Source organism: Rattus norvegicus, chromosome 20, assembly GCF_021556685.1.
Source record: "Rattus norvegicus strain SHRSP/BbbUtx chromosome 20, alternate assembly SHRSP_T2T, whole genome shotgun sequence".
NCBI lineage: Eukaryota > Metazoa > Chordata > Mammalia > Rodentia > Muridae > Rattus > Rattus norvegicus.
In genome coordinates, this window is record NC_141553.1 from 34,492,364 (window position 1) to 34,519,401 (window position 27,038).

The 27,038-nt window shown below is 44.4% G+C and overlaps 1 protein-coding gene across 4 annotated transcripts in view; it reads right to left on the reverse strand.

Moving 5' to 3' along the window:
- Man1a1 (mannosidase, alpha, class 1A, member 1) overlaps positions 1–27,038 on the reverse strand; it is a 176,268-nt gene that overhangs the window by 148,806 nt on the left and 424 nt on the right. For 3 of the 4 annotated variants that reach the window (XR_015644657.1, XM_087597189.1, XM_087597190.1), the window contains exon 2: positions 25,205–26,059. Coding sequence is in view for 3 of the 4 variants with exons in the window: in XM_087597189.1 (XP_087453315.1) it covers positions 25,205–26,059 (855 nt within the window). In the remaining variant the exon portion in view is untranslated. 4 annotated transcript variants of the gene reach the window in all.

Here is a 27,038-nt window from a genome sequence, read left to right on the forward strand (position 1 = left end):
TTGTTACAGAGCCCTCTGCCTGCCCCACACTGCAGAGGCTGGCACAACATGTTCTTACGAAAGGAAACAGACCTCACATTTACCAGCCATGGAAAAAGTAAATCCCCAAAGACAATGAGTTGTGGCAGAGCGAAACCTCTTAAGCACCAGACTTTTCAGGCCGGATCCCATGTCTACCAGGATGCCAGGGTACACCATTCATTCTGCCACGTCTTCAAAACACCTCCCTACAGGGAGGGATTGGGCATTTGCCCCTTTCCTACAGGCCTGTGGTGCACAGCGGTGTGACTGAGATCCCCTGGTATTACCAAGTGCAGCAAGCCCAGATGTGCTTTTCCTGCTGCCCAACTTGAAGCATCTGGTGGTATTGGGTTGCACTCGGTGTAGACGCACGAGTCCAGGCTACGTCCAGATAGTCACTGCTGAAACCCACATCTCAAGTCTCATCTCAGAACTACTTGTAAGCAGCAACCTCTTCTAACAGGATGGTCTTTCTCCTGCAGTCTATTTTGTAAGTCGCTATAGCCAATGGTGCAGACACTCATGGTAAAATGTCATAATTTACACTTAGAAGGAAGTTACTCAGGATCTGTGATGCCGGCCACCAGACCATCCCGCTTGTAGAAGTTATTACTGCAGCAGAGCATACTTAACATTGCCTCATTGCAATGTAAGGCCCTTCTTCCCCCAGATCAACCAATTCTGGATGGTGGTACTTAGGTATATTCCCTAAAGTTCATTGTTGAAGCTGAGGAATTTCCATCAAAGTGCTGAATGATGACATAGTGTATCAAGGCTGGAGAGCAAATTACGGGAAGGCCTTGACTAGTTTTCGTTTCTGTGTGCTCCATACATTTCTTTATACCTGAACCATATTAATCACTCAGTCTATGAGGAAATAGTTATCACTGTCTTCAATTTGGAGTATCACAAAAACCACGCTGGAGACGTTTAACAAGGAACAAGTTACAAAATATAACGACGCATATTTTCCTCAGCTAACCCTTATACTGCAATATAGAAGGTTTTTTAAATTCAAAAAAATGTTTTATTCTTTTTAAATTAAGTGGCTGGCCCATTAGCCTTTATGACCTAGATTCAAACTTGTGACCAATGTTCCACAAAGGACCGCATGTGGAGCCTCTCAACGGTCACAACACTTTCCTTCTGAGGATAGTTAAGGAAGTGAAAAATTTGCTAAATATCACAATATAAAAGTCCTTCTATTATTTTATAGCCACAAACTTATATATTTTATTGATGGTTCACAACTATCATACAGTCAGTCCTTGGGCATATCTGGTCACCTAGGTCATCATCCTAGCACAGCAGGGTCTTTTTGGATCTGTCACTATGTTGAAGTGCAAGTTACCATTGCGTATGTATGTTGTGGTTCTTAGATTCCTCAAGTAGATGACAGGGTGGAGTATAGCATGTGCTGGGGTTTTACCCACCCTCCCCAGACACTGGTTGGTGGACCCAACCTTTTGACACTGCAATGTAACAAACTGATTACATTTTACAAGTGAACACTCTAGAACTTCACAACTGGAGAAGGACCCAAAGAAACTCTCTACGTACTTCTTGGGTGGCAGAAGGGACATGCTCGAGCCAGTTCTCTGTGCCCTGTGGCATGGCAGGTGTTGATGACTAACTGACCCGTCATCTGGAGGCCAAAGCTAGGAGCTCCAGGATGGATGAATGGGCTGCAGATCGTGGAGTTACACAACCATTCAAACCTGAGATAGAGGTGAGAGGTCAACAGGGCAGGTCAGGAAGATGGCTGAGAGACGTGGTAAGTGAAAAAGGACGTAGCTGAAGGTGGTTCCAACTCCTTAGATAAGCCTGTGGGGTAGGAGGGCATGGAGACGGCAAATGCAAGCCTTCGGCAATATTTAGAAAGTAGTAATGAACTTGGCAAATTGCTCCCGGCCTTGTAAATCATATACTACACCCTACGTTCTACTTCACCATCCTGCTAGCTAGGACAGTCACCTTGACTGTAGCACAAAACGCAGGGTAATGGTGAGATCTCAAATCCACGCCACTTTCTTCCTCACGATCCTCAAAAGAAAGCTCACTGGAAGATTACGAAAAACAGACATTCCACTCGATGTTTCTCAGGAGCAGAGTATCCCAACCCTATATGTGCATTCAAGAGGTGAAATATATTCCTGTCTATGTTATCTGTGTTACATACCAAATTAGCTACACAGGAAATTGTGCTCTTAACCACCAAAAGTCAAGTTTTTTTCCATGTTTCAATTTTATCATTAAAAGTGCTTCCTGACTTTAGGTATGAACATCCTCACTATTCAAAACCACTCAGGATACCTAAGCATCTTACTTGCAAATTAAGTACTTTTTTTAAAAAAAAAAAGGAATTCTATCCAGTTAAAGGTTTTTCCTCCTATGAGATCTCCAAACTAAGTCCTTTTAATAACTAAAAGCACAATAACAATGTGCTAGTTTATAACAAGGTCTCTCGATGTCACCATTACTGATATTTGATTTGAAGTGGGTAATTTTGTTTTGTTTTGTTTGTGTGCATTCAGTGGTAGGGGTGAACAGCAAGTTCACATGATTTGATTAGCAGCCTCCCTGGCCTCTACACGGTAGATGCCTGTATCCCATCCCATCATGTGGACAACCGTTATGTATAGACATTGCCAAATGTAATCTGGGGGTCAAAATTAGCCCTTAATTACCCCAATATATAGCACTAGCTACATTCCTAAGCACTGCTATGTACTGTGTGTGCACACACACATAATTCATCCATAACCGTAGCTGGATAAGATAAGGTCTATATTTTCTTCTGTTTTACAGACAAGAACACAGGTTATCAGACAGGAAACCAACTCCAAGGAGTCCTATTCCAAAATTTATGCTCCTAACTTCTAAATTACCTACTAGGCAGGGAAAGAACCACAGATCAGAAGTATAGTTCAGTACTGGCACTTCATATCCCTATCGAGTTCAGAACATTAATTTGTAAATTATGAAAAACACAGGTAAAACAAGGTATTTTATCATAATCACTTAGAAAGTCTCCATGACAGTCCGAAACCGTTACAGGCTATTCTCTCTCTTCTCATCTTTACATGTGGACACTCTCTTTGTTTTCCTCCCTGGTACACAGTAGTGGCTGTGGGCGATAGAAAGGAACTCCTTCCAAGTAAGCTTCTTTTGATTTGGGTCACTCCTACCTATAGCTAAAGGCACAAGATAGCTCTTGAAAATAGCTTACTTGAGCATAGGTCATAGGTATAGGCTACACAGTCAGTCACTAATGGCTGCTGAATGGCTATGTGTATTCAGGGGATTGAGCTTGACTTTATCTAAGTACTTAAATGAGGGAATTAACCACAATGCGTGGGCCTTGATGACCCTGTAACCCTTAAACCTGTCTGTTACTTCACATGGCAGAAGGAACTGGTAAGGAAAGTGAACTTCTTTGTGGCTAGGTAAGCTGACACGAACATAAAGAGAGTCTCCTGGAGTATGCAGGCGAGCCCAAACCAATCACAGAGGCCCTTCAACACTGACAGCGACCTTCAGCCGGGGCTAAGGGATGCAGAAGGGAAAGTCAGCACTGAGCTGATGCTGGCTTTTGTGGGATGCTGAGGTTAGAAACAGAAAGGGGATGCTCACGTGTGCACCTCCTACAGACCTGGAAAACGCATGCTTATGTGACACAAACTCTGGACACAAAACTGTATAAAGCGCCCCATTATTTTTAAGGGATTTATAGTACACAACGATGACCACAGTCAACAGCACAGTGTCCACACAAAGTTCTAAATCATGTTTTAGTTGCTCCCAACACAGCCCCTCTGGCTGAGAAGCCTGGTCAGATGCTGTCTTGCCTTGAGCTTTATGAGAACTGGTATTGAGAAACCAGTCCACTCCTACTTCAGAGAAGTCTGGGCAGCAATGCATCCTGCTTAAAGGCAGCGTAGTTTCCATGCTTTGTTGTCACAGTGACAGAATACCCACACCACACAACGTGCTCAAGACAAGGAAGCAGGTAACTGGCTCATCAACTGCTTCCCATGTATGTGGTCATCACGGCCGGCTGGGGCTTGGATACTCGATCTTTCAAACCCTTAATCTATTTCCCGAGACGGGTATTAGTATGCACGACTTTCCGGATGAGACGCTCAGGTTCAGTAGCATCGTGAAGTACAGAGCTGGAGTGCTAATCAGAGGCAGAGCCAAGTGCGAGCTTCGCATCTCGCTGCCTGTGTGCGCGCCGCCTTGAATACTAAGAACGCCAAAAAACACAGAGACGTTTAAACAAAGAATCGTTTAAAAAATAGAAAGACAGAAAGTACTTCCTGCTGGAGGGGGGGAAAAGGCCCAGGTAAAAGCACATGAAGCTGATAAGATTTAAATCAGACCCTGACAGACGGGCAGGGTTTCAAAAGATGAGTGATAAGACATGATTAGTGTGTAAAGTTGGGATAAATGGGCCCGTGGGGGTTCACACATAGCTGCACATGTTCTCATTAACCAGGAACCATTAACGGTCAGACTCTTCCCATTCTGAAAGTGCAATATGTCACGGTGCTAACCGGTGATCATGTGTCATGTCTAGCATCTAGGTTGTCAGCACACTGTGGAGAGGGAACTTCAAATGAGGAAACGCTGCCGTCCGTGGTCCGTGGGAGAAAGTTCTGTATTGTTAGTTATGTAGGAGGTCCCGTGCCACTGCGGGCTGTAAGGGAGGTGGACCTAGGTTATATAAGAACTTGAGCCTGGGAGCACAGACAGGAAGCAGCCTTCCTCCATGGTTCCTGCCTCGTTTCCATCAATAACGGACTACAAGTGATAAGTTCAAGTAAACCCATTCCTCTCCAGATTGTTTCGGTCATGGCAACAAAAGGCAAAGTAGGACACAATCTTGGTTCGTGAGTTGTATTTGACCAGATTCCATTAATGTTAATGTAAAATGTTAATGCTAATCAATCATCCATTTCAGGACATTCAGTAGCATATATATATCAGAACCCCAGCCAAGGTGAGTCTGACAAGAGGTGTACATCAGAAACATTTCCAGTACAATTCATGCAACATGGCAGACACCTTGATACAGCATGGGTGTTTGGCAGCCTCTGTACAGCAACGCCTCAGCACTTCAGTGCTCAGGAGGCTACCCCTACCAGTACTGCGAACCACTGCACCAACTCCAACCATAGAGGATTAGACCTTTAAGGAAACCTGAGCCTGAACTTTCCAATCTAGGAATTCTGACTTGGGTCTTGGAGATGCTTATTAGAAACATGGTGCTCAAACTCATTGTTCAGACAAACTCCGAGATGTGTTCATAGAGAGCTTGTTTGCACGGGGAGGACTAAAGCAGTTGTATCCAGACACAGAAGACCAAATATTCTAGATTAAAAAAAAAGGTGGCCTCGTGTGCTGATGTATTCTAGATTTGTATTTCCAGGGAGGTCCTATGAGCTCTTGTTGCCCCTTTTTGACCTGAACTCATGGGACAGCCATTCTTTTCCTTGTATCACAGACCACTGGCCCTCTTTCACTGCCTATGCTTAATGGATGTATGCTTTTGCAAACAAACAGTCCCTTCTATTAGGTTATCTAACAGTCCCTGGAGACCATTTGCCTTCCTTCTGTTTCAGATGCCTAGGAGAACCCCCAGTCTAACTTGATCTGGTGGACCGTCTTCTTCACTGTGGGAAGAGTGGCTGTTACCAGTTACTTTGCTATTGTTATAAAACACCACTGCCAAAAGTAACTTAAGGAAGGGGGTATTTCCACTTTGGGCTGGGGGGGATGGGAAGATAATAGTCAGTCTTGATAGGGAAGCATTGCAGTAAACAGTAGGCTTGCCTGTAGGAGCAGGAAGCCAAGAGCTCATATCTCAATCACCAGCACAAAGCAGAGAGGAAATGGAAGTAGGTGAGGCTTTTCTCAAAGCTCACCCCAGTGACAGCCATCCTCCACACAAGGCTGCACTTCCTGAACCTCCCCAAACAGTGTCACCAACTGTGGACTAAGTGTTCAAGCACCCAAGAGAATAAGGGAATTTCTCATTCAAACCACCACATTCTACTCCCTGACCCCTACAGGCTCATATAACAATGCAAAATGCATTTAGTTCAACTTCAAAAGTCTCCCTAGTCTTTCACAGTCTCAACACTATTTAAAAGTCCAAAGTCTCTTCTGAGATTCAGGGCAATCTCTTAGCCGTAACCCTTTGCAAAAATCAAAGAGACAATTACATGCTTCGATATCTAATGACAGAGAATCTACACTACGTTATATGTGGGAAGTATGTAATTCTTCTGTGCCCTCTGCCTCATTCCCCATCACCAAGTTTCTGCCCTGGGTTCCTGCCCTGACTTCCCTTTGTGATGGACTGAAGGTTGTAAAATGACATAATCCTGACTCGAGGTTGTTTTCAGTCATGGTGTTTATCGCAGCACTAGAGAAGTGACTAATAAAGTCACTGAATGCTGCTAATGAAAAAAAATTCTCTAGTGAGAGAAGAGCCCTCTGCCTGCCACCCCAACAATGCCCACCTTGCCTTTGTCTCCACTCAGCCTTCCTGTTACCTCTCATCATAGTGTGGATACCGCGTCTCTTCTCCATTCTGTCCTCATCATGACCTTGAGGTTTCTGTCAATGTCATTAGTTCTATCACAAACACTCCCTCTACCCAAACGCTCCACCAAATCTGCTCCTGTTCGCTCTCTTTCCAAATCCAAAGGACAATTCTCAGCCCTTCGCTTTCTTCTCAGAAGCATTAGACATAGCTGACTCTCATGCCTGTAAAATATTAAGTGCCAAACGACAGTCCAGGGTGCCACACTCTGCCTGTTTTATTTTTGCATCTCTTTTACATTTCCTGCCACCTCTTTCTCAGCAGGGCCCTTACAATTTGATGTTCTTTAGGCTCCTTGCCACTTCCAGGAGGACAATGTCCTCATACTTCTTACTTGGTTTTCGGCATCTCAACACTTGCAGCCTTGGGTTAAACCCTTCCAGTACTGTGTACTCCACTTCAGAGATAGTCTCCGTTGGGTGACTTTCACCTGTCCGAAGCATCCCCCAAACCATGATGACCACTCGTCTCCACACACTCTTCCTTCACCTGTGATCCCGACCATCATGCTCAAAATGAACCCACAATAGTTCAAAAAGAACCTACAGCAGTCCGCGCCCCTATTCCTCCCCTAGGCTTCTCACTTCAACGCTCACCAAGTTCTACACGTTCTATTTTTTTAATATTCCAGAAATATGTTACTTTCTCAATCCCCAGCACCCAGTTATTATCCCCACATCCAACTTTTCCACTGCCAAGTCTCTGAACATGGCCTCGATGCTAGGCCTTATTGGGAAATGTAAATTTGACATGATATCCTCACCTTAAAACCCCTCTCAATGAACACGGGATGGTGTTGGAGCACCTGGCAATAGCCCTTCATCCGCCGTGACCCTGTCATAGCACCCTTCCCTATCCTAGCACATACCTGTCATTCTCATAGGAACCAGGCTCCATGAGCACAAATCTCACTCCTCTCTCCTTATTATTGCAAGTTCTCACGGCATCGGCATCGGTTACCTGCCCCACCACAGCACTTCCTACACTGCCTTCCTGCCCTCTACCTTCTCCATTCCAAAGCGGCAGTGGTTGCATCTCTCCTGCTTACTATAGACTTCCAAGTGCCTTTGAGTGGCTCTTTCAAAGCAGTAGTTCTCAACGTGAGTAGGGTGTTGGCAGTGACTCCTAATCTGACTTTATTAAACACAAACAGAAAGAATTGAGCAGAATGATTACTAAATTGCGCACTATACACATTTTGAAAAGTGCTGTGAAATCTGTGCGTGTCTCTTAAGAGGAATTGAACATGGTCTTTGCTGTTGCTTCTCTACAAGTACTAGGGATGGAACCCAAAGCAGCACACAGTAGACACATGCTCTCCCATTAAGCTAAATCCCACCTTCTGTATTCCAAACTTCAGAACCATACCAGTAGCACTGTCACTTGAATTTATAGATTTGTTTTAGAGGTGCTGAGTAATATACTGCATCACGAATTTAAACTTTGAACATTTGGTTAACATGTTCATACTTTATAGACTGATTCTCCTGCTTAAAACTTTAATAACTACAAAGTGTAAGAATTATAGTTTTCCATTTTGTTTCTTCCAATGTCTACTGTCTTTTTCTTCCTTTTGATATAGGAAACTTTCCAGAGTACCGAGTAATTAGGATTACTAGTAGTAATTTTTAAAGCATTACTTGAAGTAATTATATGTATGCATATCCATTTATTTACTATGTGTATACATATAATTAATATATATGTATATATGCATACATATATATGTATTCATACCAATAAACATGCTTGATGGTGAACAAGCTATTATTCTGAAGAGAGGCTTTTCCAGTCAAAGTTAGCATAGGTTTCCCTTTGTAATTAAAGTGTGGGCTGAAGACAGTATCATCGCTCCACATCTGACTCCCCTCTCAAGCAGAGGCCAGGCTGTGGCAAGAGACCTGGGAGAGAGCCCAGCCGTGGTACTGAGGAGAAGTCAGCAGACAGCAGTGCTTAGGGCAGAAGGATGAGTGTTAGAGCCAGACAGATATACAACGAGGCATAGAGGAGTTACACAACCATGTGCAACTGGCTCGACTCTTCACTTAAGGAATTAAAGCAATTGGCTTTAATTCCTTAAGTGTGAAAAGAGGAACATAATACAAAACTCCCAGGGCTTTCTAAGAATTAAATAAGAAATGTAATAATGTTAGCATAGTGCCTCCATAAATACTCAGCATACGGGACACAGCCATTACCTAAGGATTCTTCTCTACTGCAGCCCTAAAACTGCATGTATTTACTACAATATATACATATAATTAAGGTGAAATGTATGTGTAATATATATAAAATATGTGTGTATATATGTGTGTGTGTGTGTGAAGTGTGTGTGTGTGTGTGTGTGATGAATGGTGCATTATGTAATGGCTGCATCTCTCTTGCTTACTGCAGACTCCCAAGTGCTTTTGAGTGGCTCTTTTGAAGCAGTAGTTTACAACCTGTGTGTGAGTATTGGCAGTGACTCCTAGTCTGACTTGTTAAACACACAAACAAAAAGAATTGAGCAGAATGATTACTATATTGCGCACTGTACACATTTTGAAAAGTGCTGTAATGTCTGTGCGTGTATCTTGAGAGGAATTGAACATGGTCTTTGCTGTTGCTTCTCTACAAGTACTAGAGATGGAACCCAAAGCAGCACATGCTGGACACACATTGTTAAGGTATAATATATATGATACATATTATACATGTGTATAACGTATTCCACATATAGCATGTGTATATAATGTATATTAATATTGTGTATATAAAATATATGCAATATACAATTACATATTCTGTATATATATGTAATGTATACATATATTATGCATATATTTAATGATATGTATAGACATATATATGCATATACTCATAAAAAATGTTTGAAGTTGAACAAGCTGATAATCTCCAGAGATGCTTTTCCAGACAAACTTAACATAGGTTTTGCTTTTATAATTAAAGTATGGGTGGAGACAGTGCCATCCCTCCATGCCTGACCTCCTCCCTTCTCCCTCCTCAGACAGAAGATACAGGAAACCAATCCGTGCAAAGATGAGATTTCACATCTACACACTAACTGCTTTAACTGCGTATAGATCATACTACACAGAATACCAGTCAAGAAACCAGGAACAGCCCACCTATTCCACCAGGAGACTAAAGAGAGCATGACTGAAAAGCCATTTTTCAGGTGTGTGGCACTAACGGCTGCCTGCCTGTTAATGCCAGGCACAGGGAGGACATCATCAGGCAATGCCGTTGCTGTGAGTCTTAAACCAAAAATGCCAAATCTTTAAACCAAAAATTGAGGTGTAAGAGTCAACTAAGAAATGCTTTTAAAACATTAAGTCAAAGCGTATAATTTCTCAGGGTACAAGCACTAGAAAAAACTGCAGGCAACTAATGACCGTGTGTGTGTGTTTGGGGTCGGGGGAGAATTAGCCTCTGTGAGGGATGAGCCTTCTTAGCTGGTTGTCCAGTGCAGAATGGTCAGTCTTGAAACCGGATGCACACAAACAAAAAAGCAGATGCAGAATGTTGTGTTTATATGTATATGTCTGTGCAGACACATAAACGCATACCTTTAGGTATGTAATAATTATGAAAAGGGGCCATAGACTTGAGAGGGCATCACGGGTTTAAGGGAAGGTAGCCAAGAGCATGGAGGAAGGAAAGGGAGAGGGAAAGTGATGCAATTCCACTTGAAATTAAAATAAAGTTTAAAACAGAGAACTGCATAGGAGGAGGAATGTAGCGCAGTTGGTAGAGTGCAGGCCCAACATGAGCAAAGCCTTCAGCTCAAACCCCAGTGTGGAATAAGTCGCCTGTAGTAACACGTACTGGAATGATAGCTCTTGGGGAATGGCAGCAGGAGGGGACACCGGAAACTTAGGGCTATCCTTGACTAAATATTAATTGTGAGGCCAGCCTGGACTATGTGACACCTTATCTCAAAATCAAGCAATCAATCATCAATCAATCAATCAACCAACCAACCAAACAAACTTGGATTCCTGTTATATAACAGTGAGAAAATTTTAGGGCGTAGGAAACACACACAGATACTCTCTTTCATGGCCACTAATGTATTCGGTGCATCCTGGGGTTTGTGATATACTCCAGAATGGAGTATAGGACATAGGCTTCCTTGAAGAGACACAAAAGCCTTCGCTCCCTGCCAGTTTTGTTTGCTTCCCCCACCCCAACCCTTGAGCTTTTCATCTGCCCAAATCCCCCAGTGTTTTGGGAAATAGCACTCACGGTATGGGGATGCAAAAGACCTGATATCAGTCAAAGTCACTGCTTCCTGAAATGGCCTCCAAGCAAGTCCAAGGAAAAGGGAAGGCTGACAGACATGCTAACCAATCATGTGCCTTGACAGCTTTTCTCCCTCTGGAATTCTAGAGCGCAGTGAGTGCCCTGCAGGTCAAGGGAACGGTGATCCGTCTTTGTACAAATCTCGTGTCAGGAATTCCCCTCTCTGGCTTCCTGGAAGGGAAGCACTGCTCTGCTGCTGCTGAGAACCAGAGCTGGGCCTTTACTGGGAAGGCAACTAGAGATCTAAGCAGGGGGACGTGCAGAACCTCATCCCAGCCTCTCCTGCCATGTTCAAACCAACCATCCATGTTCAAACTTTCCAGCCATTCCATCTCCTCTCTCTAAGACAGATGCAGAAGGGTGGAAGGCGATGTCCAACATGGGTAAAATATGATATAACAAGGCACCTAGAATGAATTCAAACAGCATCGAAGAAACAAAAGCTAACATCTGACCATTTGTCCTGTATTTGGTATAAAACCCTTAATCTTTTTACATCTGAGAAAAGCAGGGGATTCAGTGAAAACTTCTGAGGAATACATACATCCAGAGGGGCTTCCCTAAAAAGAGCCTTCAACTGGTTGTCTTAAACCAATACCTGTCAGGCCACTTTGTAAAGTTCACTGCCAGTCCTCAGAGAAATCCTTCTCAACTCTAACATTTTCCTTGGGAAACCTGGAGTGTAATTCTTCAGATCGCAGGTGGGTGGAGAACTGTAACCACAGAAGCGAAGTCACAGACTTCCAGATGTGTTCGCAAGGACATCCTGCACACTGCTTTTAGAGAAGCACGAAGGGAAAGACTGGAGTGCACTTCCCCTCCCCCTCGGGAGTCTTTCTAAACCATATCTCATTTCACTTTACCACGCTGCCTTGCAGATTCAAAACTATCTCCCTAACCTAAGAAACTCAGCACTACCAAGGTACAGGGAACTTACATACTTTCGTGTTAATTTTTACTCCTTCCCCCCCTCCTGAGGGCAAACATTCAAAACCCCCAGCCTGCAAAATAGTCAATCAGGGTGGGGGGGATGAAATACGTTTAGGAAGACACAAGAGCAAATGTAGTCATCACCGGCAAAGAACACCTTTTAATTCTCTGTGTCAATTTTAATCTCTAAAAATTTCTGCTTGGAGTTTTTGTAGGAAATAATTTTAAAAATAAAAAAAAAATGATGCCATAGGTTAAACGTCCTGTTATTCTAGGCTGAATCTGAAGAACACATATGTTCCTTCCTATGTCAAGGCCAAAAGGAGTTGAATGGTCTTCAGAAAGTCGTCAAGAGTATAATGCTAAGAGGTAAACTTTGAGAGTATTAGCGGATGCCCCTGTTTTCAAATCCAGTCTGTTGGGCACAAACAACAAAGTCGGTTGTGAGCAGACTTGAGTTGAACAAATGACCAACTCAGGTTTACCCTTCAGTTCCCACTTGAAATGTACAAGAAACGTCTGCTGCCAACATGGCTGAAGCTGCAGCCACGCTACTAACCAACGTGTGATGTCACCAAGGTTGTAGATACGCCCTAAGCTACAAGCACACAGACCTAATTAGTGAACTAAATTTATGCACACAGCTGAAACACTCTCAGATTCTCAGTTCACCAACTATTTCTTCCAGCACTCATCCCGTCTCATCCAGATTCACCCTTCTCCCAGCCTTCTCCTCCAGATATGAGCATCAGCCCAAGGAGCCAGCCACGGCTCGACACTGATGAACGGATGGAAACTGTTGAGCTCAGCAGCCTGCGTGGTTTCCCTGAGGACGAGCATCCTTTCTGTAGGGGAGAGACTGAATCAAGCCAGACGGTGCCTTTTTCCTGCCACGGGAAGCAAGGGTTCGGGCAAGGGCAACTAAAATGAAAGTGAGAATGGAAAATGCAAGATTTCCGCCAACACAGTAACACTGTGGCAAAAGACTTGCATTTATATCCTGGAAATAACTTCCTATTTTCAACTTAACTAAGTAGGGGTGTGTGTATGTGTGTCTGCGTGTATGTGTGTGTGCACATGTGTCAATGTGTATATGTATGTGAGTGTGTGCATGTGTCTGTGTATGTATTGTGAATGCATGTACTTGTATACAAGCATGCATGTGCATGTGCTTGGCAATGTATGTGTGCGTGTGGGTGGGTGTATGTGCATATGTATGTTTGTGCATGTGTCTGTGCATGTATGCATGTGTCTATGTGTTCATCATGTTTGCATGAGTGTAGGTACGTGTGTGTGCCTATATGTGTCTATGTGTGCATGTGTTGTGTGCATGTGTCTGTATGTGCACTTGGGTTTATGTGTATATGTGTGTATACATGTGCATGTGTGTGTCAATGTATGTGTGTGTGCTTGTATATGAGTGGGTGTGTGTGCTTGTGTCTGTGTATGTATGTGTGTGCATGCGTCCATGTGTGGATATGTGTGTGCATGTGTTTACGTGTATGTGTGTGAGTGTATATGGGAGGTAGTTTCAATGCTTGTGAACGCTGAAGCTCCTGTTCCCCAATTGATTCTTAATCAATCAATAAAAATGCTAGTGGCCAATGGTTGGGCGGAAGAGCTGGGACTTCCAGGCAGGCAAGGAGATACAAGAGGAAGAAAAGAGATTTCCCATATTTCAGAGGGAGAGAGAGATACCATGTGAGATCTCGGATGGAGTGATCATTGGCCACTTCCGCCACTGGGCCTGGGGAAGTAGGTGGGAGATTAGAAAAGCAACTAAGCTGAGGGCAGATGTAAAGATGTTGAGCTGGGAGTGAAGGAAAGGGCACATTAGCAGTGGGAGGCTTAGAAGTGTCCAGTCATTGTGCTAAAAGCATATTAAAAATAAGCTAGCGTTTGTTTGTGTGTGTGTGTGTGTGTGTGTGTGTGTGTGTGTGTGTGTGTGTGTGTGCCCGCGCGTGCATGCTCATGAAGTGCCTGTTGAAACAAGGTATCACTTTGCCGTCCAGGCTGCTCTCAAACTCCCAACAGTTGGCCTACCTTAGCCTCCTGGAATGTGCTAGGATTACAGGTGTTAGCCATAATTGGGGGTTCTCAATATCTTTCTTAATAAACGTCCATATTCATTACTCCCACCAATTTCTAGTTGCTAACAGATAAAAGCTGTTGATTAAATAATATCACCTGCCAGGCATCGTGCTGAGAGAATTATACATTTTTTCTATTTTAAGGCTTGCAACCCTTCTGGAGGAGAGGATCATTAGCCTCATTTCACAGGTGTGGGAAAGGAAAGCTATGAGGTGTTTCCACTTTGGCAAACGGCCTCACCAGGCTGGCAAGATTTTCAGCCCTGTGCTTAAGTTGTTCTTCATTTTGGTTACAGTTATGATGAACTGCTTTTCTGTCACCTACTTTTGGGCCAGGAACCTCCTGGAAAGAAAAAGGTGTCTCTATTTGTAAGAGTTCTGAAGTCCATAGGAAGGTGATCAATAAAGTAGTGACATTGTCACCGGCAGGTCCAAGGAAAGAAATAATGAATGATGTGGCAATTTGGAAACAGGAGACCTTATTAACAACAGTGGAGCAAGGGCTCCCTAAGAATGCAGTCTGATGCTTTTTTTTTACAAGAGGAACAAAATAAAGCCGAATCCTAATTTAGGTTCATACAATAACTATGTAAGTTCAAGGAGAGTCCTTCCTAGTGCTGAAGACGGGGAAAGAAGAGAAGGTGACCCCGATACCAAAGAGAGCAATACGTTAGAACAATGTTTCTGAGACTCAAGTCACTATGCCAGTAGCCTCAGCATTGTCCCCGGATCATGCTAAAAATACCTGCCTAGTCCCACTGAATAAGGAACTCAGGAGACAGCCCAGTCATCCACCCCTGCCTTTCTTTACACGTTCTCCAAGGAATGTGATGTGTGTCAGTTTGAATCGCTTCTTTTAAGAGAAATGGAGAATTATGAGAACCCTCGGCGGAGCAACGGGAGAGAGAGGATATTTTAGAGAGACAACCGTGCAGAATAGATTAAAAAGGAGACCATTTGTAAGCGTGTGCATGCCACAGAGCTCTGGCACGCATTGGTTAAAACGAGGCAGCATTTTTAGGAGCTACGATGTTAACCTGGGAAGAAGAACACCGCAGCTCTTTCTCTCCCACTTCCCTTACAGGAAGAACACACGGATGAAATTCTGATCTCTCTGGTGGAAGAAAAAAAAAAACAAACCCCCTCACCTATAGCTTATTTCTTTTCTTTTTAATCACACTGTGATACTGTGAGAACCGCTTATTAAAACACACTTGTCTCCAAAACTTTCACGGGAATGGAAGAGAAATTTTTAATTAGATGTACTGTGAATAAAATCAAAATACAAGGAAAATGACAGCCCTTACTAAATATAGTCAGTACCCTAGGAGATAATGACCAGAAATGACTGGGGACTCTTTAAGAACTATGCACCTAAAAAAACCAACATGTTGGGTGTAGAGCAGAAGGCAGAGTGACTTTTCACGAGACTCTAACTTTTTTACTCCTCGAGAGTACTGACCTTTAACAGAATCCACAGTCATTTACATTTATTCCAGGGAGGCTACATTTGCTCAAATGATTTTTTTTTTTAATGAAACGCTTCCACAGCCAGTTTACAAGCACATCATAAAACAAATACACTTTTCATTGTATAAATCATTCTGAGAAACCGCTTTAAAACTGGAAAAGGTCATTTTCTATATTCATTATTCTCTCCACCCACTAGATAGGATTCTTAGGACTTTTGGCTGGGAAAACAAAACAAAACAAAACTCAGGCACTTTTCAACAGTGGCTGGCAGCCCAGGAGTACTTAGGTGATGACTTGAAAGGAGGTCAATTAACCAGAGTTATTCCTGATGCTCTTCTGTGAGCTTAAAAACATATGTGCATTTAACAAGTATTTCATGGGTCCTATTTCAGGCAAGGCCCAGAGTTGGCGATGCCGCTGTCATTTGGTAGAGGAAGGAGCGGATTTTCTCCATTTCCCAGCATGATAGTTTCGAGAACATATTAATGACCGAAAAGAGCCTATGCCGCAGAAATTCTGTATTTTTAAATTAAGACAAAGACAAGTTATTCTAACCTGCACTGACCTCCTCTTATTACTCATGGAATAGCTAATAAATCATAATTTTATTCACTCTTTCTGTTGGTACAGTTTTCAACAACAGTTAATCAATCATCTTCATTTCTTACGTTCTTTGAGCCCACTGACCTCCCCAATGAAAGCTATGGAGTTCTTCTAAACACGTTCTACGTTGAGGAACCCCAGGAGGATTTCGTAATAAAGAGGAGTCGAAGTGCTCGATATGAGTGAATGCATACAGTTTATTAATACGGAGCCAGCCATCAAAGACAGCATCTTCTACACTACACAAGCCCCCCCTTACATTTCTTAATAAGAACTCCATACAAAAATGCTGACTTATGCTAATAACCCTCAAATCAGAATACGGGCTACTCAGGCATTCTAATTATGAGCTGAAAACCTGGAGTTGACGAGATTCAACCTTCAACACTGCCAGTGGACTGCAAAAATAACATGCCTCAGAGATCAGCAACCTAAAAATTCTAAAATTACCACCCTCTCAAAACCACTATTCATAAAAACGATATACTACATTTATGCCAATCATTATTCATCATGTTAACACAGTTCAAAGCCAAATTTAAATAGACTTGGTGTCTAGCAGACTCTTCAAGGTCCAAAGAGAGACACAATTTCAAATATATAACTCTTCACTATCCCGCATTCTGCAACTACAAACATTGGGTTTGAAGAAATCGGCCAAAAAAATCAAAACACAGAGAGGTTCCCCAACTCTATCAACACTAAGCTTTCCTTCTACTTAAAAATAACTGAGATTAAAAAGCTGCTTTACACATCATCAAAGATCTTTAACCCCCATAAGATGTGTGTTCTTTCACACATAGGAAGATAAATGGTGTCCTTTGGGTAAGCTTTCTTAAGAATTCAGCTCTGTAGGGCCTTCCATTTGGGACAGGAAAATTGTCATTTCTTAAGTATGTATGGACTATTTTTAACCTTCAACTATTAGTATAAATATTAACACACCAGTGAGTCTAGACCAATGAAAGTCTCTCCCACCATTCACAGATCTGCAGCGAGACAGGCATCATCAGGGACCTAATGAAGAAAATCCCAACTTCATTTTAAACGTGAAGAGCCGCTAGTAAACTGGGGCTCAGCTTACGGAAAGTAGAACAATCCAATGCAAAACAACACTGTCTTATCACCTACAAAAATAAAACATAAAGGTCCAATAGACTGCCTTCAGTATACCATTGGGGAAAGTAGAAACGGTTCAAGGGTCACTACATCTAGAAGGTACTATGAACTTTCAACCCAAGAAAAATGAGACAAAGTTACTAGACAAAGGCTTATCTTAATATTTGTTATGTGAAAAAAAGGAAAAGAAATGCTCGGGTTCAACGAAATGGTATATGCCAATGCTCTTATCTGACCAAATGTTTTCAGAAAACAACAGAAGCAAATTTAAACAATTAACCGTGGATGAGTTAACATATTAGCAGAGATGGGGGTAACGAATCTGCTTATGGCCTTCACCTACACTTCAACTGTCTTTGCAAAAACAGACTTTGGCTTACAGTGAAAAGGCACAGGACAAGGTACTAGCTGCTTCTAAACCGTATTTTTCTCCCTTGCTGGAACAAACATCACAGAACAACAATTTGTTCTGAGTGCCTTCAATGACGTAGACTTTGATCTGCTTGTTTGAACAGTTGGAAATAAGGGTCTGAGACGGGGCACACACTTGTGTGCTATCTTAACCATCTACAACTTTGCCTTCTTCAAGTATGCCCTTACCAAAAAACAAACACAAACACAAACTAAGACAACAGCAAGAACAACAAACAAGTTGAGTAAACACAGGTATTTAGCGTCATGAGCCTACATATTCCCGTGAAGGAAATACTAAGTTCAGATCACTATGGCCTAAAGTTTAGCTCGAGAAATCTAGACTGTCACCCTCAGAAAGGACCAGGAGTTCTGACTGTTATCTCGGAGGTTCTCTTGTCCCTTAGGTTCCTCCAAAGATCCTGAGAAGACCATTCAATGAGGAAGGTTCTGACAGGCTCCAGCAACAGCTGTGGCGTTTGCCAGTCATGAGTTTGTGTCTGAACTGCAGTCATTCCTAGGCCTATCTATCAACTACTGTCACACCCTTTCCTGTAAACGCCTAGCCTATGCAAATAGGCTTCTCCCAGAGCATGGCAACAAAACACGCCTTAGAGTAGGTCGTACTGTATTATTAAACCCTGGTTTTTTCATAATTGGGTGTTATTTGTGTAGTTTCCATCTCAGTTCCAAACCTACCTTCACACCAAGTTCTCATGATAAATATGTACAGGAGGATCTGGAGATTAGACAATATAATAACAATAATAATAATACCCATATAGAAATTTACATTAAAAATGAAAATAAAAGTGAGCATCTTATTGCCTGAGATCAGAACTGAGAGAACAGTGCTATGACATGGGGGCTGGATATTTGCTTAGTTATAATGTGGGAAGGACAAGCTGTCCTGCTGAGAGGGTTTGGGGGACAGGAAGCGGGAGGGGGAGGGGCATTCTCATCAGGAACACCAAGGAAACACAAAGGGCTACACGGGCTTTTAAATTTTATCTGAGTTACATGTAGGACTGCTGGGTTCTGATTTACCAAACGCAGCGCTGACTCCTAAATGCTCTTAAGCCTTAAATCTCATTTGGTTTTCTTTCGGGCACCTAATGATCACAGAAATCTTTATCAGGACACTGTGGAGGTGCTGTCTTAAGAGCAGACATCAGCCAGCATCGCTTTTGCAGGAAATACTTGAAGCGGCTCCATCTCCCTCCAAGGTGTTTTCAATGGGGATTCTTCCTGCGGGCCTGCCAGTCTGGGCTGTGGAGGCAAGGAAGCCATAGCAGGACCAGCCAGTCTCCCGAGTTCAGACTTGTATTAGAGGTTTTGTGTCACCATATGAACTGGCCTGGTTAGGCAGTGACCTGTACCCCCACACTCCTTCCTGTAGATACTAAAGACATTCCATGAAGTCCAATGGAGGAGCCCCATGGCTAATATTTACACGTGAGTACTGGACCTCAAGATATCTGAGGACCTTCTAGATCTGGAACCTGAAAAATATATTTAATTCAATATGGAATTCTCAAGAAAGGTCAATAGCTACAAAATATAAGCAAATCGTACACATTCTATATAAGCCTATCATCAGGTGACAGACAGGCTTAGCGCTCATTACAGACATTATCATAATTAATTTTTTGCTGGATCTAAAATATATTTTCTTTGTACTTCTTTAAAACATCCCTCCAAGGACAAAACTAGGTAAAACTCGCTTTGCTCAGGCTATTTTGAGGGCTGATTTAATACTTAAGGAGGCAGCCTGACTGAAAGTCCTGAAGAGGGTACTTCAGGGCGAGTAGACTGTGAGGAACGAGTTCATCTTCCGCACATGCCCTGAAGGATGTAAACAGACGTGCATGCATTGAGTGTACATGTTTCAAGATGCTGAAGGTTTATGGGAAATTATCAATTTATGATAATTACAGTCGACCAGAGCACAGCTTAAAAAACACACCTATCTGGACAGGTCCTTTGGACAAACTGTACAAGCATCCAAGTATCTCTTTAATCATCAAAACCTAAAGGTTACTATTATTATAACTGTCCTTAGAAATCTCATCACTTTATCCATGGCTTATTAATCAGCACAAGAAACAAAGTACTCGTGGAAGCAACAGTAACACAATAAAGCAAGAAGCATTTACTGTATGCCAATGGCACGCCTTACACCGTGTTCAGCTTTATGAGCAAACCGCAAGGTCCAAGAAGGTAGGTTCCAAGACAATCTTCACATGACGAATGAGAAGAATTAAGTTCTGAGAGATTGAGGACCTTGGCAAAGGTCTAGGAGCCTAGTGCATGGTGGCGACCAGACTCAGATTCGGGTAATCTGGGTCCAGTATCCACTGTTCTAACTGTAAAGTCATTGCAAGTGGACAGAGCGGAAGAGGGGAAGGCACTCAAGAGGACATCTCAGGTCCTCGTAAAAGAGACAGAAAGGCTGTGGACTAGTGTGTGTGTGTGTGTGTGTGTGTGTGTGTGTGTGTGTGTGTGTAATGTATATATGTCCCCTAAAACCTATATAGTTCACTTAGGATAACTGTCAACTCTTCTGCTATCTCTAATGCTATGTATGGGTAGAGAGCACGTTCATTTACAGGTTGAAGAGCTCCCCTGCATCGCGCCATCCCTCTTCTCTGGGCACGCACATCTTTAAGATATGACAACCCTCTTTGTTTCTCTCTCCTTTATAAACTTCTCGGCACAAAGGTTTGCAGTGTCCTGGTTACAAATGTTTCTACTCTCACAGAGAACTTTATAAACAGAGAAAAACACGTATCACTCTTAGCCTATGCAGCTTTAAAAACATTCTCCCGAGTCACACCCATAGGAACACTTCTTTCAAAAGACTTACTAGTTTACTTAAAGCCAATCAAGTGACATTTACCATATGGCAGAGTTGAGTCACATCTGTTCTATGCCTATTCTATTTTAGGGTCTGTATTGAACAGATGTGGTCCACCTAGTAATTCTCGTCTTGAGAGTTTCACTTAGGAAGTTAAGTGTGAGGGGTTGGCGAACAGCACACACCAAGAACCAGGCCTTCTATTCCCCATTCCGTTCTGTCAGTAACTGGTGATTTCCAGAAAGATCCTGGTGTTTTGGATCCTCCACCACAGAGCGCATGAGCTAAGGCGTCACTTGGGTCTCAGACAACCGTGGTAGATTATGATCTAATACATATGTTTGGGTTTAAAAATTAAAGAAAAAAAAGTCCTCTCAAGATTAGCATTTCCCTGGCATGTTGCTGGTAACTCAAAAATAAATAAATAAATAAATAAATAATTAAATAAAATTTAGAGATTGTACAAAGGCCCTTTAAGAAAGCATAAGGGAGGCAAGTGATGGCTAGACACTGACTATCAGGCAAGGCAGCAGGCTACCGAAAGGGGAAAAAGTTAGGACCTCCCACCACCACACACATGCACACACACAAATAATTATGTCTTCTTTAAACTACTAGACATATTCTTCACCTCTTCCTTTTGTACCTAGTTACGCCATTGGCCACCTAGTTAGGTCATTGTGCCAATCATTTCCGGTTCTATTTTGGCTAACTGAAACATATGTTTACGTATGATATGAGAAAAATTAAAAGCCTACTAGGCTGGGGAATGGATGTCAGGTCCGGGCACATGGAATCCCCTCTACATTAGCCTTCATCCTTCACAGGTATCTGTACATATCCTTTCCTTATGACCTTGACACACACACTGAAAGCCCTCCTTTAGAATTTGCCTATTAAGGGTTTGAAAACACATTTCAAGTATATAAGTTCTGTAGTAAAGTCAAAGAAGTCAGGAGCTCTTGGAAAGGCATCTTTACACACCGGAAGCACCAGGATCCATTTCTACAAGATGGTTTGGCTGACTAGCTCACCTGAGGACGGCTGCAGAGGTTTCAACACAGGGTCCATATTGTTAAGCTGCCTTTCAGACCTTTTACTAAGTTCGGAGTCCTACACACAGCTCCTTTGTTCAGTGAATCTGAACTGTCTGAGACGATAAAGTCAAGGTATTCCCTTTATCAAACTTACGGAATGGCTGGCAGCAAATTAAACTGAAGACAATTCAGACAACTCACTTCTACTCACAAGCTTTTCCTGCTTATATAACTTCAACAGTTAGCACCCACTCTAGTGTTTACACTGCTGAAATCTTTTTGCCGAAGACAGAAAGCTTTAGAAATCTCTATAGCTCCCTTGCTTTGGGACCCCTGAGTGAGGCAGGCCACACCAGCACAGATTTACCAAGGTTCACCAAGGATCAGGAAGCCAGTGAACAGGTAAACAACGGAAAAGGATGCTAGCCCCTTGGGCCAGGGCTTCAAAGGATAGCTTTATTGCGTTGTAAGTGTTCTTTTCCATAGTAAATCCCATGAAATTCACCTGGAATGTTAAGCTTCAAAATGAAAGAGTTTTTGTTTCAATTTGTGAAGGCAACTTATTCTGACATCTGATCTAAGGTCAAAGGGCACATAGTTAATATTTAACATAAACTGTAACTGTGCTGAAGCGCACACATACACACACACACACACACACACACACACACACACACGTACGCACACCACTAGTGCTAGTGTAAAATTCAATAAAATATGTTTTACTCATTAGCCATCAACGTGCATCTTTCTCTGTATCTTTGAGTCAGGAATAGGTCAGGAATGAAAAGCCTTTTCTCAAAAAACTAGGAAGACAGCTATGCCTAGACACCTCTATCACCCAGAATGCCCTTCAACTTCAGAAGAAGATGTTCATTATTCAAAGTAAATTAGGCTACCATCCTAAGGTACACGGTAGGCTGTTTCCTTCCCCTACCCTCTCGTCTCCAAATCTTTTAAAAACTTGCTAACCCCAAAAAATGGAATAGAAAGCGAAGTAGAGTATGTTCATAATAATCCCACGAAACTATTTAACTTCTAACAGTTTTTCTTAGAACCATAGGATAACATGACTACACTTTTATATCTGGCATACATATCACAAGGCAGGGCAATTTCAGGATAAATTCCTGAGGTTTCAGGAATGGGTCATGATAACATTGTGGGAATCTGGATTGGGAAGAGGAAAGTTTTCATCCAATCCACCAAGGCTGGAATTAGTAGAATGTGCTCAAGGCGTTTTGGTGGACGCAATGCCCTACTTAATTAAATTAGCAGGCTACCTCCCCTGTGATACAAACTTATCAAAAATCCAGTGTGCTACCAACAATACAATTATCTCAGCATTATAAAAACAGTGTTGCATTTCCCTTGAACCAAATGTATAAAAGTGAAAGCTTGACTCGAATTCCATCCTAAACTTTAACCATGCAAGTTTTAGTGCATGCAAGTGCAATAAAGAACTGGACTATAAAGACAACTGGAACACACGGAAACAAGGCAAAGGGCTTGGGGGCCACAGAAAGTAGCCCCGAGTGTGGCAAGTAGAACCTCGATGTTTGAAGTTGAAGTCTAATGTGTTATCAACCACTTTTCTTCTCCACCATCAAACACCAGGTCCTTTACAACAGCATGAGTTGAGGGTAAGGGGGTGGGGCACTATATTCGTCCAAAGCCGACAAAGAGTAATTTTTAAAAGAAGAATGGCATGAGTTATTGCTTTTGGTTTACGAAGGACTATGTTTGAACTATTCTAGTGGAAAATCATAATTCATCTCTCCCCTCGTCCTGGTGGCTTTTGACTAAACGCTGAAGCAAATCAAGCTGGCTACTTAGGGTTTTCGGAACTGCATGGAATTTAAAAAAAAATGTTTATTTCTAATGTTTTATATAAAGTTGGGCAGTTTGAACTAGGTTCTAAGACATTGGAACCACATGACAGATGCCACATGCATTTCCTTGACCCAGTAAATTAAGTTCCTATGATTTAGAGACATAGATCAGTCGGTCTAATAGCTGGGGGATATACAGACTGCCAAAATGCTGCTCTCCGTGGACTCCTACCAGGTGTGGTGTCTATTCAAAACCCACTTTCAGACATTAATGGCCAGCTTCTTAATGCTTTAGTGTTCACAATCCCTTCTTCCTACAGCTACAGCCCACATTAACTGGACACTCCTATGAATTCAGATGCATGCCATTCAGAAATGGCTCACTTCGAACAGCAAAGAGCAGCAGACAGTGAGCCTTTGGGGGGAAATTTTCTAATGGTCCGTATTGATTAAGGAGTCTAAGAGGTAGGAGTGGGAAGATGTTTGGGAAGAGGCAGATGTGTGTCTCTCAGGACTGTTGGGATTTCACAGAGGGGAAAAGCTATTGGAGAAACCAGCTCATGATAGCAGAAGCCATTCGCCTACTATGTCTCTGCAAAGCAGAAAGCATGACGGATGAGCAAACAGAGCCGTGAGCCTGGAGGAGACTGAGAGGGACCCAAGTCCACTTGAACTTGCTCAGTGACCCCTTACCAGATCTCATCTGGTCTTAAGCAACTCCTATGGCAACCAAGCTGCCTCCACCCTGCAACCACTTTAAATCTCTTCACAGCCTCCAAATTCTATTTACTCCCTCACGATGCCATCGGGACCCTTTCCTGGTAATGCATCTCATACTAATACTACGTCCATTCATGACATATGTTAGAGGATAGATCCAGAGTTGGGATGCCATGCTTTACCACAGTTCTCCAGGACTGGATTCCCAGGAAAACATAAAGAAAGCAGCCAGGAAGGATGCATGTCCCCAGAGTCTGGTGACTGGGAAGCTTCCACTTCTGTGTTCAGGACTCAACTCAGTCACTAACTGCTTCTTGAGCTGTAATTCCTCAGTTTCCCCTTTGAAATGACAGCCTGAAAGGATTTCCTAGGGTTCCTTCGTCTTTCAGCTTACAGAAACCAATCATATGTTACGAGTAAAAATAACCAGAAAGGAATTGCACAGGATTTACCAAAGTCCATGTTTGCTCTAGATTAACTTCACTGAGCTGCTGTGGAGGCTGACCTGTTGCATCAGGGAATACCCCCTTTTCTGACAATGTTCTAGAAATACAGAAAACAGTAGATCTCTCTCTCTCTCTCTCTCTCTCTCTCTCTCTGTGTGTGTGTGTGTGTGTGTGTGTGTGTGTGCGCGCGCGCGCGCGTGTTTCTTAGGTTTTAAATCAGTAAAAGACAGTATGTGGCCCATGACAGGAGATCTCAAGTTTCACATTTACAGCCTGTGACACACACACACCTGGCAAGAGGAGGCCACATGACTGAACACTGGGCGCGTTGGCTCACTGTTATAACCTTTGTATTGTGTGTGATTGATGCCCTCTGTTTACACTCAGCTTCAATTTCAAACCACCTGCAAGCCTCTCAGAGGAGGAGGGCTGTTCAATACCTGCACCGTGACTGTTTGCCTCGTAGACTAACTGCAGCCAGCGAGGAGGCAGTGTGTGTGTCACCTGCCCAAGTATTCGCTCACTCCCTGCCGCTTATAGCTTAAGCTCACCACAGCACGCAAGTTCAATGGGATTCAGTCTCAGATACTAACTGGCCACTTATCCTAAGGTGGTAAAAGGCAAAGGGTGGCCCTGGAGATCTCCCTCGCCTTTGCACGATAACGTTGAAGCCCTAAGTTCTAACCGTTTATCAAACCTCCCTGAAAACAGCAGCGTGAGTGGGATTTCTGGCAGGGCTCACTCACTTACCTCTTTGATCTTTGACCTCTTCTCACGGATGGTGGCGTCAGCAGGCTCTCGGTTCTCTACCCCGATGGGGGGCAGGAAGTCCACCTTGGGCAAGCCCCCAAACAGATCCTTGTCACGCAGCTGGTCCTGGGCCACCTTCTCCTTCTCCAGCAGAATGTCTCTTTGGATCTCCTCTGGCAGCTTCTGCAGGGTTTCCTTGGCTTCCCTGAGAGCCCTCTCGTGGTTTTCACGGATTCTGGCTAAGTTATCCTCCAGTCCAGCTCCAGGGTCCCCAGGCACGCCTTCCTCGCGGTGCCGGACTCTCCCTTCGGCGGCATCCTCGGCACGCGCCCCGAGCCCGGGCTTGTGCTCCGCCGGTGGCTGCAAGGCAGGGTTGGAGTGGAACAGGACCCCGCTCAGCAGCTTGGAGGAGTCAGGCAGGAAGAAGATTGCCCCGAAGCAGAGCGTGATGAAGGCGCTGAACACCAGCAGCAGCACGAACTTCTCAGTGAGGCGGAAGGCGGCGGGGCCAGACCCCTTCCTCCCGCCGCCAAGACCCCCGCCCAGGCCACCGCCCAGGCCTCCGCCCCCAGGGCTACTGAAGAGTGGCAACAGGCCCCCCACGGGCATGGCTCCGGAGATTGCAGCCGCAGGCTGACAGTCTGTCCAAGCGTCCGGCGCCGAGCCGCTCAGCAGCCAAACTTCGCTGCCGCCGGCGGTCAGCTGCTGCGGGGCCGGCTCTTGCGCATCCAGGCCGCCCAGAGCGCGTGTCTGGGCTGCGGGTCTCCCCGCTGGAAGCGGCTCCCCTCCGGCGATCCTTGCCGGGGCGGCTCCTTTGGCAAACAGGCACGCGCGGCAAACCGCTGGCTGCAGCCCCTGTTTGGGGGGGAAGAGGAGACAGTAAAACGCAGTGGTTAGGAAGGTGCTGAGAAAGTTTCCAGTGGGTCCCCGCCCTCCCCTGGCCCCGGGAGCCGCAGGACAGTATCCCGGCAGGCAGCCCCACGGTCCAGCCGCGGGCACCACCCTCGGAGCCCACTTTGGACTTGGGGTGAAGTTTTCCAGCCTCGGAGGCAGGGTGTCCCGCGCACATCTGGGTCAGGACGGAGGACACCTCGGTGGCAAGGGCGGCGCACCTCTGGGCAGCAAGGGCGCCGCGTGCGTAGGGGGCTCGTCAACTTCTCCAGCTGCCCATCTCCGAGCGCGTCACGGCGGGCGGTGGCGCTCGTACAGCCCGGTGGCTCTGCGGCCCCGGGACACGACTCAGGTGAGCGAGCGCGCCGACCTGCCGGCGTGTGCCAACAAACCAGGCAACGTGCTGCCCTCCGCCGCGGCCCCGCCGTGCACTAATAGCACTGCCGGTCTCCCGGCGGTCGGAAACGAGGGCGGTGACGCGTCCGGAGAGTGACAGCGCGTCCGGGCCAATCTCACGCCTCCCAGGGTCCCGCGGGGGTGGAGCCGAGGCGGGGAGGGGGCCGCGCGGGGCGGGGAGTTTACGGGAAGAGCAGCCTCTCCGGGACCCGGCAGAGGCGGGGAGGTCGCCGCTCTCCTGGGCGCCCGAGGGCTGGAGCTGCGCCCAGGAGCGGGGTTAAGACTCGCCCGGGAGGACCAGAGCCGGAGTTGGTCCGAGCTTACTCGGTCCCCAACCATTCGGGTCTGAGCCCCAAAGGTGGTGGATCCCGAGTGACCGCGATTAATGCGGTAGCGCCAGCATGCTCCAGTACTCGCAATTGGCGGTCCCGAAGAGAACGCAGGGGATTAAGGGGGCAAGCTGTGGTTTTGAAGTCTTTTTTTTTTCCCCAGCCACCCGTGTTACCCAAGACAGGGATTCCCCAGTGCCCAATAACTCTCAAATCCA